Below are 12,500 nucleotides of genomic sequence, written 5' to 3'. Positions count from 1 at the left end.
AGTGGGCAGTGCCAGGGAGCTGGGTCAGTGGGCAGTGCCAGGGAGCTGGGTCAGTGGGCAGTGCCAGGGAGCTGGGTCAGTGGGCAGTGCCTGGGAGCTGGGTCAGTGGGCAGTGCCTGGGAGCTGGGTCAGTGGGCAGTGCCAGGGAGCTGCGTCATCCCACTGCCAAGCGCGAGCGTAAAAATGGGAAACGCACCAGCGTCAGTGCCTTCCATAAGTGACCTCACAAACGCGTTAAAATGACAAACGCACCAGCGTCAGTGCCTTCCATATGTGACCTCACAAACGCGTTAAAATGACAAACGCACCAGCGTCAGTGCCTTCCATATGTGACCTCACAAACGCGTTAAAATGACAAACGCACCAGCGTCAGTGCCTTCCATAAGTGACCTCACAAACGTGTTAAAATGACAAACGCACCAGCGTCAGTGCCTTCCATAAGTGACCTCACAAACGTGTTAAAATGACAAACGCACCAGCGTCAGTGCCTTCCATATGTGACCTCACAAACGTGTTAAAATGACAAACGCACCAGCGTCAGTGCCTTCCATATGTGACCTCACAAACGTGTTAAAAGAAATAAATACTATTAAAAAATCTGTGCCACCTGTTTAACGTACAGACTCCTCTCTCACAGCTGAAATCAGGGTAAGAAAGGGGAATGTGGGGAGGAAATCTAATGTACGGTGTATGAGAGTGTGAGTGTGTGTGTGTGTGAGTATGTGTGTGCGTGTGTGTGTGTGTGCGTGTAAGTGTGTGTGTTATTCACATATGAATTTCCACAGCTGCCTTGACTGACCTCAACTTTTTCTGAGACAGGCACATGCACATGCACACAACTTACGCACGCACACACAAACACATGCGCACAAACGCACGTACACACACACAAACACACACACACACACACACAAACACACACACACAGATCTTATCTGAATGCAAACTGAGTGAAGAGGTGAAGGAAGAAGAAATAGGGAGAGTGAGAGTGGGAGACAGAAAGAGCAAGAGAGAGACGGGGGAGAGGGGAGGTGGAGAGGAGGGGAGGGGAGGTGGAGAGGAGAGGGGGGGGTGGAGAGGAGGGGAGGGGAGGTGAAGGGGGGGGGGGGGTGGAGAAGCCCAGCCCAGTTGCTGGGGAGTAGTGCTATGCTGTGCTGTGCTGCTGGTGTTGCTGACTCAGGACTCTCTTTGTTTCGCTCCCCCCCCCACCCCGCTCCCCCCCAGCCCCGCTGTCCAGCCCCCTCCACATCTGCTATTTTTCCACAGTTCAACTCTTTCTCTCTCCCCCCCCTTCCCTCCGCCTCTGCCTCTGACTCACATCTTTCACTTTCACAACAGTGACACTTTCAGCTTCTGCGGTCAGCTCTCTCCTGATAAAAGCAACGCCAAAAAACTCTGCGTGGCGGAACAGCGAAGGACAGAGAGCTGTGCTCCCCAGCACAGGAGAGACAGCTACGTTCCCCAGCACAGGAGAGCACAGGAGACAGAGCTGTGCTCCCCAGCTCAGATGCAGCACAGGAGAGAGAGCTGTGCTCCCCAGCACAGGAGACAGAGCTGTGCTCCCCAGCTCAGATGCAGCACAGGAGAGAGAGCTGTGCTCCCCAGCACAGGAGACAGAGCTGTGCTCCCCAGCACAGGAGACAGAGCTGTGCTCCCCAGCACAGGAGACAGAGCTGTGCTCCCCAGCTCAGATGCAGCACAGGAGAGAGAGCTGTGCTCCCCAGCACAGGAGACAGGGCAGTGTTCTCCAGCTCAGATGCAGCACAGGAGACAGAGCTGTGCTCCCCAGCACAGGAGAGAGAGCTGTGCTCCCCAGCACAGGAGACAGAGCTGTGCTCCCCAGCTCAGATGCAGCACAGGAGAGAGAGCTGTGCTCCCCAGCACAGGAGACAGAGCTGTGCTCCCCAGCTCAGATGCAGCACAGGAGACAGAGCTGTGCTCCCCAGCACAGGAGAGAGAGCTGTGCTCCCCAGCACAGGAGACAGAGCTGTGCTCCCCAGCTCAGATGCAGCACAGGAGACAGAGCTGTGCTCCCCAGCACAGGAGAGAGAGCTGTGCTCCCCAGCACAGGAGACAGAGCTGTGCTCCCCAGCTCAGATGCAACACAGGAGAGAGAGCTGTGCTCCCCTGCACAGGAGAGCACAGGAGAGCACGTTCAGCAGTCTGACGCTTCATGATGAATAGTTTCACAGACTCACAGACTTCTGCGCATTGAGACACACTTACATTTTACATAACCTACTAAAGCAGAAGTGAAGTATGGTACTTCCTAATAAAATATGAACCCACTGTACGTGTGTGTGTGTGTGTGTGTGTGTGAGAGTGAGTGTGTGTGTGTGTGTGTGTGTGTGTGTGTGTGAGAGATAGAGCGTTTGTGTGTGTATGTGTGAGAGAGAGTGAGTGTGTGTGTGTGTGTGTGTGTGTGTGTGTGAGAGAGTGTTTGTGTGTGTATGTGTGAGAGAGAGTGTGTGTGTGTGCGTGTGTGTGAGAGAGGGTTTGTGTGTGTATGTGAGAGAGAGTGTGTGTGTGTGAGAGAGAGAGTGTGTGTGTGTGAGAGAGTGTTTGTGTGTGTATGTGTGAGAGTGAGTGTGTGTGTGTGAGAGAGAGAGTGTGTGTGTGTGTGTGAGAGAGAGCGTTTGTGTGTGTATGTGTGAGAGAGAGTGAGTGTGTGTGTGTGTGTGTGTGTGAGAGAGTGTTTGTGTGTGTATGTGTGAGAGAGAGTGTGTGTGTGTGTGTGTGAGTGTTTGTGTGTGTATGTGTGAGAGTGAGTGAGTGTGTGTATGTGTGAGAGAGAGTGAGTGTGTGTGTGTGTGTGTGTGAGTGTGTGTGTGTGAGAGAGTGTTTGTGTGTGTATGTGTGAGAGAGAGTGTGTGTGTGTGTGTGTGTGTGAGAGAGTGTTTGTGTGTGTATGTGTGAGAGAGAGTGAGTGTATGTGTGTGTGTGAGAGTGTGTTTGTGTGTGTATGTGTGAGAGAGAGTGTGTGTGTGTATGTGTGTGTGTGAGTGTGTGTGTGTGAGTGTTTGTGTGTGTATGTGTGAGAGAGTGTGTGTGTGTGTGTGTGTGAGAGAGAGTGTTTGTGTGTGTATGTGTGAGAGAGTGTGTGTGTGTGTGTGTGTGAGAGAGAGTGTTTGTGTGTGTATGTGTGAGAGAGAGTGAGTGTGTGTGTGTGTGTGTGAGAGAGAGTGAGTGTGTGTGTGTGTGTGAGAGTGTGTGTGTGTGTATGTGTGAGAGAGAGTGAGTGAGTGTGTGTATGTGTGAGAGAGAGTGAGTGTATGTGTGTGTGTGAGAGTGTGTGTGTGTGTGAGAGAGAGTGAGTGTATGTGTGTGTGTGAGAGTGTGTGTGTGTGTGTATGTGTGAGAGAGAGTGAGTGTGTGTATGTGTGAGAGAGAGTGAGTGTGTGTGTGTGTGTATGTGTGAGAGAGAGTGAGTGTGTGTGTGTGTGTGTGTGAGTGTGTGAGAGTGAGAGTGTGTGTGTGTGTGTGTGTGTGTGAGAGAGAGAGAGTGTGTGAGTGAAGTTGTGATGAAACTCCTATAAAAGACAGAGGGAACAGGAGCTGCCCAGGAGAGCAGCCTTGGCCTGCTGAGCTCTGAGCGGGGCGGTGTGTCCTTAACTCTGCTTAGTGCATTAAACACGTGAGCAGCTGCTTCACTACAAAACCTCTCTTTATTCTGGGACTGACTCCTCGCCCTCCGGAGGTCTGTGAAACTAACTCTAAAAAAGAGAGATTCACAATTCACAAAAGTAACACGTGCACTTCTTTTAACAGCTGATAAAGAATGCCATTTCTTTCTCTCTCTCTCTCTCTCAAATTCAAATTCAAAATGCTTTATTGGCATGAAATACATTTGTACTTATTGCCAAAGCGTACACACAGAAACAGGAATAGGAATACAAACAACATGAAATACAAACAACATTGTGGTAACGACACTCTCTCTCAAGATATATATATATGTTTATATATATATATGAATTTTACACAACAAATCTAATTGTTTTTGTTACGCAACACATAATTGCGTTGCCCAATGATAAAAGGAAAAAGCAGAAAAGCACTTTAACAGAAATATTTCTGAAACAGTGTCCTAATTCCCACCTCGTGAAGCTGTACCCAAAACAGTCACCCTAACACAGGAGGAACGAGCCCAGCGAACATGGCGAAAGCGTTAAAGAGCGTTTATAAAAGCAGGCGTGAGTGACCGCCATACGAGTCTGAAGGCCTAATGCCAAACATTACCATAACGCTGCCGCAATGTCTGCGTAGAGAAACGCTAAAAACCAGCTAACTCCAGCTTCCCTTGCGCACAGCCTTGTGAATTCCAGCACAAACGCACATTAGCCTAGCCCCGCTGAATCACGCTACCGTAGCCTAGCCCCGCTGCATCACGCTACCATAGCCTAGCCCCGCTGCATCCTGCTACCATAGCCTAGCCCCGCTGAATCACGCTACCATAGCCTAGCCCCGCTGAATCACGCTACCATAGCCTAGCCCCGCTGCATCCTGCTACCGTAGCCTAGCCCCGCTGCATCACGCTACCATAGCCTAGCCCCGCTGAATCACGCTACCATAGCCTAGCCCCGCTGCATCACGCTACCATAGCCTAGCCCCGCTGAATCACGCTACCATAGCCTAGCCCCGCTGCATCACGCTACCATAGCCTAGCCCCGCTGCATCACGCTACCATAGCCTAGCCCCGCTGAATCACGCTACCATAGCCTAGCCCCGCTGCATCACGCTACCATAGCCGAGCCCCGCTGCATCACGCTACCATAGCCGAGCCCCGCTGCATCACGCTACCATAGCCTAGCCCCGCTAAATCACGCTATCACATTTTCAATCTCACCGCCTATCATTTAAGCGGGAAAATTTAAAGGAGTACCATGGTGATTTTCACACTTTCTCGGTTTTATGTGCTATTTGCACAAGAGGCATTGAAGAAACACAATGAGCAAAGTATTAAATATGTCCGTTCTGTATTCTTGGAGAAATATGCGTTTTAAATTCATCGTCCTATTTTCAACCGGTTGAGAAAGTTGTCATTTTGCTACGTCATTAATACAGTAACCACTCCCATTTCCACGCCCCGTAAAGAAATCTGACAGGACACACCGTCCTGCTGTTCAGACAATGCAAATATTTGACTAACGTTAGGTTCACTTAAATTAGAGTGCCTTTAGATTATTTCTGGTTATATTCATTTAGCTAGCTAGCTAACGTTAGCTAGCTAGGAGGTTTGCTTTCATAAGGCAATGTTATCGATAACGTTAGCTTGCTAGTTTGCTTTTATGAGGACGTTATAGTTGTGCTTTTATCTTAACTTGGCTAGCTAGATATCAAAAATTATCATTGGATATAAGTCAACGTCCTTACCTTAGCTATCTACCGATACTTGATATACTAGCCCTACTAAGCTAGCTAGCTTGTGAAAATTCAGTCTCCCAAAGAGAGCGCATATCATGGGGGTAGCTATGGTAACGGGGCACGGTCTGTCAATCATAGCTAACTGACAGTTCTCATTACCACGCCCAGACGGTTCGGGTGAATTTTTATCGTGGGAAATTTAGGCTTAGAAAAATACGTTTTAAAGTACATTGAAATGACTGAAGAATAAAAAAACTATGCACATTTGTTTTGTTGTTGCCTGAAGACAACTGGGAAGTGTCACGTTCAACCACCATGGTACTCCTTTAACCCACTTATCTTTTTAAAAGATATTAATCAATTGCACAAATCCTGGTTGTAATCTTTATTTCTGCTGACCTGAACACTTAGCTTTAACAATGAATTTGGCATATTTTATAATGTTTTATCAAATATGGAATAGCTAGATGTGGAAAAAAAACAGAGGAGGTTAGACTTTCCAATTTCTCTCCGGTAAAATCCAGCATGTATTTTTATACGATGTATTTGCTCTGCCATTAAACTTTACTTTTTGAAAAAGAAAAAAAAGGCTGAGGTAAGCAAATGATACTTTTAAAGACACGGCCAACAGAGAGAAAGTGTACCCTTCTGAAACCAGGACGCGCTCTACATTCCATATGGCTAATTGCCAGCGTGAAAAATCTCTGCACGATCGGTCAGCCGGACGAACGCTGAGTTTCAGGCGCAAGGCGAGAGCATCAGCGGCTAAGTGACCATCCTGACGACTCCAATTAAGCCCTGAAGGACGGGCGCTCTGAGGAGAAACCCCACTCTGCAGGACGGGCACTCTGAGGAGAAACCCGACTCTGCAGGACGGCGCACTCTGAGGAGAAACCCGCTCTGCAGGACGGCGCACTCTGAGGAGAAACCCGACTCTGCAGGACGGCGCACTCTGAGGAGAAACCCCACTCTGCAGGACGGCGCACTCTGAGGAGAAACCCCACTCTGCAGGACGGCGCACTCTGAGGAGAAACCCGCTCTGAGGAGAAACCCGACTCTCACACGCGTGCAGCCCATTCAGCCGAAGCTTCGGGACTCTCACTTTCAGTAACACACACACACACGCGCACACACACACACACACATTCAAACACGCACGCACACACACACACATTCAAACACGCACGCACACACACACACATTCAAACACGCACGCACACACACACACATTCAAACACGCACGCACACACACACACATTCAAACACGCACGCACACACACACACATTCAAACACGCACGCACACACACACACATTCAAACACGCACGCACACACACACACATTCAAACACGCACGCACACACACACACTCAAACACGCACGCACACACACACACATTCAAACACGCACGAACACACACACACATTCAAACATGCACGCACACACACACACACACATTCAAACATGCACGCACACACACGCGCACACACACACATTCAAACACGCACGCACACACACACACGCACACACACACACACACGCAAACATGCGCACACACACATGCATTCAAATACCCACGCACATACTCACACGCAAACATTCGCTCGCACGCACACACACATTCAAATGCACACGCGCACACACACATGCACACACATTCAAATACACACGCACATACTCACACGCAAACATTCGCACACACACATGCATTCAAACACACATGCACACACACACGTGCACGCACATTCAAACATGCACAAACACACACGCACACGCATTCAAACACGCACGCACACACGCACACACACACACATTCAAATGCACACGCGCACACACACACACGCACACACATTCAAATACACACGCGCACACACACACGCACACACATTCAAATACACATGCACGCACACTCAATCACTCAAAAACACACAGATTCACACAGGCTTCCACACACAAAGACAAACTCACACACAGCCCTACTCTGTAACTTTGCAAGAGGCTTAGATGATATACATGACTTTAAATAATAAATAAGTGAAAAGAAAAACGATGTTTTCAGGATAAAACCCTGAACGCAAACAGCAAAAGACACACGCGCACACACACACACACACACGGGCATGCACACACACAGACGTTTTCGTTTATTGACCATTTTGTTGCTAATAACTGAGAAACTAAGAAGAAAAACAGCAGAAAAAAGCAGAGTGCCCTTCCTCTCACACAGAGATGAATATGATATGATTATTACTGTAAAATAAACACAGAGGCACAGGGGGACGGCCAGTGGTTCAGCGGTAAACATGCCACTGTTTACAGGGTCAAACTGCACAAGGCCCTGCCCTTCCTGCTGATAATGAGAGTAATGCACTGCATCTGCACATGAGAGCACAGCTCTCTCCCCTGTGCTACCTCTGAGCTGGGGAGCACAGCTCTCTCCCCTGTGCTGCATCTGAGCTGGGGAGCACAGCTCTCTCCCCTGTGCTACCTCTGAGCTGGGGAGCACAGCTCTCTCCCCTGTGCTGCATCTGAGCTGGGGAGCAAGCTGTGCTGCATCTGAGCTGGGGAGTACAGCTCTCTCTCCTGTGCTGCATCTGAGCTGGAGAGCACAGCTCTCTCCCCTGTGCTGCATCTGAGCTGGGAAGCACAGCGCTCTCTCCTGTGCTGCATCTGAGCTGGAGAGCACAGCTCTCTCCCCTGTGCTGCATCTGAGCTGGGAAGCACAGCTCTCTCTCCTGTGCTGCATCTGAGCTGGAGAGCACAGCTCTCTCCCCTGTGCTGCATCTGAGCTGGGGAGCAAGCTGTGCTGCATCTGAGCTGGGGAGCACAGCTCTCTCTCCTGTGCTGCATCTGAGCTGGGGAGCACAGCTCTCTCCCCTGTGCTGCATCTGAGCTGGGGAGCAAGCTGTGCTGCATCTGAGCTGGGGAGTACAGCTCTCTCTCCTGTGCTGCATCTGAGCTGGGGAGTACAGCTCTCTCTCCTGTGCTGCATCTGAGCTGGGAAGCACAGCTCTCTCTCCTGTGCTGCATCTGAGCTGGAGAGCACAGCTCTCTCCCCTGTGCTGCATCTGAGCTGGGGAGCAAGCTGTGCTGCATCTGAGCTGGGGAGTACAGCTCTCTCTCCTGTGCTGCATCTGAGCTGGGAAGCACAGCTCTCTCTCCTGTTCTGCATCTGAGCTGGGGAGCACAGCTCTCACTCCTGAGCTGGGGAGCACAGCTCTCTCTCCTGTGCTGCATCTGAGCTGGGGAGCACAGCTCTCTCTCCTGTGCTGCACCTGAGCTGGGGAGCACAGCTCTCACTCCTGTGTTGCATCTGAGCTGGGAAGCACAGCTCCCTCTCCTGTGCTGCATCTGAGCTGGGGAGCACAGCTCTCTCTCCTGTGCTGCATCTGAGCTGGGGAGCACAGCTCTCTCTCCTGTGTTGGGAGCACAGCTCTCTCTCCTGTGCTGGGGAGCACAGCTCTCTCTCCTGTGCTGGGGAGCACAGCTCTCTCTCCTGTGCTGGGGAGCACAGCTCTCTCTCCTGTGCTGGGGATCACAGTGCTCTCCCTGCTGGAGGTCAGGGGCTGAAGCAGACAGTGTGTAGTGCTGAGTCAGCGCTCTGTAAAGCGCACGCTCTCCCTGCTCCAGATACAGACTCAAACTCCTGCTGATTAGTCACAGCAGAAACACCAAGACTCCTCACAGGCTTTAACACACACACACACACGCGCACACACATACACACACACACACACACACACGCATACACACACACACACACACACACGCACACACACACACACACGCACACACACACACACGCGCACACACACACGCACACACACACACACACACACACCTGCGCGCACATACACACACCTGCGCGCACACACACACGCACACACACACACGCATGCACACACACACGCACACAAATGCACACACACACGCACATGCACACAGGCATACACATACACGCATATACACGCACACACACATGCACACACACACGCATACACACATACATAAACGCATACACACGCATATACACACGCATACACGCATATACACGCACACACACGCACACATACAAACGCATACACACACATACACGCACACACATACATAAACGCATACACACACACACACACTACACACATACATAAACGCATACACACACACGCTCACACACATGCACACACACCTGCACGCACGCATACACACATATACACACATATACACACACGCGCACACACACACACACACACACACACACACATACACGCACACACACGCATACATACATACATGCATACACTGCTGCTCTAACCACTGCTCCACACTGCTGCTCTGACCACTGCTGCTCCGACTACTGCTCCACACTGCTGCTCTGACTGCTGCTCCACACTCCTGCTCCACACTGCTGCTCTGACCACTGCTCCACACTGCTGCTCTAACCACTGCTCTGACCGCTGCTCTAACCGCTGCTCCACACTGCTGCTTTAACCGCTGCTCCACACAGCTGCTCTAACCACTGCTCCACACTGCTGTTCTAACCGCTGCTCCACACTGCTGCTCTAACTGCTGCTCCACACTGCAGCTCCACACTGCTGCTCTAACCGCTGCTCCATACTGCTGTTCTAACCGCTGCTCCACACTGCTGCTCAAACCGCTGCTCCACACTGCTGCTCTAACCGCTGCTCCACACTGCTGCTCTGACCACTGCTCCACACTGCTGCTCTGACCGCTGCTCCACACTGCTGCTCTAACCGCTGCTCCACACAGCTGCTCTAACCGCTGCTCCACACTGCTGCTCTAACCGCTGCTCCACCCGCTGCTCCACACTGCTGCTCTGACCGCTGCTCCACACTGCTGCTCTGACCGCTGCTCCACATTGCTGCTCTGACCGCTGCTCCACACTGCTGCTCTGACCGCTGCTCCACATTGCTGCTCTAACCGCTGCTCCACACTGCTGCTCTGACCGCTGCTCCACACTGCTGCTCTGACCGCTGCTCCACATTGCTGCTCTGACCGCTGCTCCACACTGCTGCTCTGACCGCTGCTCCACACTGCTGCTCTAACCGCTGCTCCACACTGCTGCTCTGACCGCTGCTCCACACTGCTGCTCTGACCGCTGCTCCACATTGCTGCTCTAACTGCTGCTCCACACTGCAGCTCCACACTGCTGCTCTAACTGCTGCTCCACACTGCTGCTCTAACCGCTGCTCCACACTGCTGCTCTGACCGCTGCTCCACACTGCTGCTCTGACCGCTGCTCCACACTGCTGCTCTAACCGCTGCTCCACACAGCGGCTCTGACTGCTGCTCCACACTGCAGACACGCAGGGTTAACAAACGCACACGGGGGCCAGCACACCCTCGATCACAGGCACAATGCAAACCCTTTCTCAGCTAATGTGGCTTTTCCCGTCTGTTAGAGCAGTAATTTAAATCAGATTGGAGCTCACCACTTCACAGAGCAGAGGACTGGGGGGGGGCATTCGTGTGTAGAACACAGCCGGGCTTCAACGTGTCACAGAAAAATAAAAACACCCACATACACACGCACGCACACGCACGCACACACACACATACGCACGCACACACTCGCTCGTTTGCACGCATACATGCACACACACGCACACACACACACACACACACACACACACACACACACACACACGCACACGCACACGCACACACACACACACACACACACAGGCATTTTACAGATGTGAGGGTTGAGGCCTGAGACAGGTTTGTCAGCGAATGGGAGGGAGGGAGCCACATGCTCACAAAGAGAGAGGAACTGGACACAAAAGCTCACTCACAACACAGTCAGGGATGAGGTTCCCCCAATTTCCCCCAGTTTCTCCTGAGTAATTAAGAAATTCTGAATTTTCAGACTAGGAAGGTCAACCACAGGCAGAGGACTTTACGTGTATGTCTTGAACACACACACACACACACACACACTCTCTCTGACTCTGCACTCGTTTCAGTTGGAGCCATGAGACAGAAACGAGTAACCCTGAGGAGCTCACCCTGGAGTCTTATCACAGAGCCCTGGGGGTTAGGGATTACGGTGTAGGAGGGTACGGGGTAGGGGTCAGCGCATTAGGGCATAGGGGAGCAGGGAGTTAGGGTGTAGGGGGTGTTAGGGCATAGGGAGGTAGGGCGTTAGGGCGTAGGGGGGTAGGGGGTAGGGGGTAGGGGGTAGGGTCTTACCCCAGTCTTGTCGCACAGACGCAGGGTGTTGAAGGGTCAGGGTTAGGGTTGGGGGTTAGGGTTAGGGCGTAGGGGCGTAGGGGGTAGGGGGTAGGGGGTAGGGTCTTACCCCAGTCTTGTCGCACAGACGCAGGGTGTTGAAGGGTCAGGGTTAGGGTTGGGGGTTAGGGTCAGGGTTAGGGTTGGGGGTTAGGGTTAGGGCGTAGGGGGTAGGGGTAGTGGGGTAGGGCGGTAGGGTCTTACCCCAGTCTTGTCGCACAGACGCAGGGTGTTGAAGGGTCAGGGTTAGGGTTGGGGGTTAGGGTCAGGGTTAGGGTTGGGGGTTAGGGTTAGGGCGTAGGGGGTAGGGGGTAGGGGGTAGGGGGTAGGGTCTTACCCCAGTCTTGTCGCACAGACGCAGGGTGTTGAAGGAGCCCACAGCGAGCAGCTCCCCGTCGGGGGCCCAGGCCACGGAGGTGATTGGGTAGTCGTGTGAGGATGAGGAGTACAGAAGGCGGCCATAGCTGTCCCATACCTGCAGAGTACACAGAGCCAGCCAATGAGAACACACTTCCCTCCAAGTCACAGCCAATGGGAACACACTTCACTCTGAGTCACAGCCAATGGGAACACACTTCCCTCTGAGTCACAGCCAATGGCACAATCTATCACAGTAAAATTGCTTGTTGTGATGGAAGACTGGGGAGAGAGTCCTGTGTGCCAAAGCCTGCAGCACATTTGAGCCAGCGTCAAGGTGGGAAGGCCCAAGCCAGCATCGCGGGGGGAAGGCCCAAGCCAGCATCGCGAGGGGAAGGCCCAAGCCAGCATCACGGGGGGAAGGCCCAAGCCAGCGTCGCGGGGGGAAGGCCCAAGCCAGCGTCAAGGTGGGAAGGCCCAAGCCAGCGTCGCGAGGGGAAGGCCCAAGCCAGCATCACGGGGGGAAGGCCCA

At 52.2% G+C, this 12,500-nt stretch overlaps 1 protein-coding gene across 5 annotated transcripts in view; it reads right to left on the bottom strand.

Annotated features, from left to right (window-relative positions):
- The window catches only part of ift80 (intraflagellar transport 80 homolog (Chlamydomonas)), a 62,849-nt gene that overhangs the window by 40,368 nt on the left and 9,981 nt on the right, over nt 1-12,500 (bottom strand). For all 5 annotated transcript variants that reach the window (XM_035384683.1, XM_035384685.1, XM_035384684.1 and 2 more), the window contains exon 8: nt 11,949-12,086. In XM_035384683.1, the coding sequence (XP_035240574.1) occupies nt 11,949-12,086 (138 nt within the window). The remainder of the gene's footprint in view (nt 1-11,948; nt 12,087-12,500) is intronic.

Source organism: Anguilla anguilla, chromosome 12, assembly GCF_013347855.1.
Source record: "Anguilla anguilla isolate fAngAng1 chromosome 12, fAngAng1.pri, whole genome shotgun sequence".
Classification (NCBI taxonomy): domain Eukaryota; kingdom Metazoa; phylum Chordata; class Actinopteri; order Anguilliformes; family Anguillidae; genus Anguilla; species Anguilla anguilla.
This window is presented reverse-complemented; position numbering and strand designations above follow the sequence as displayed.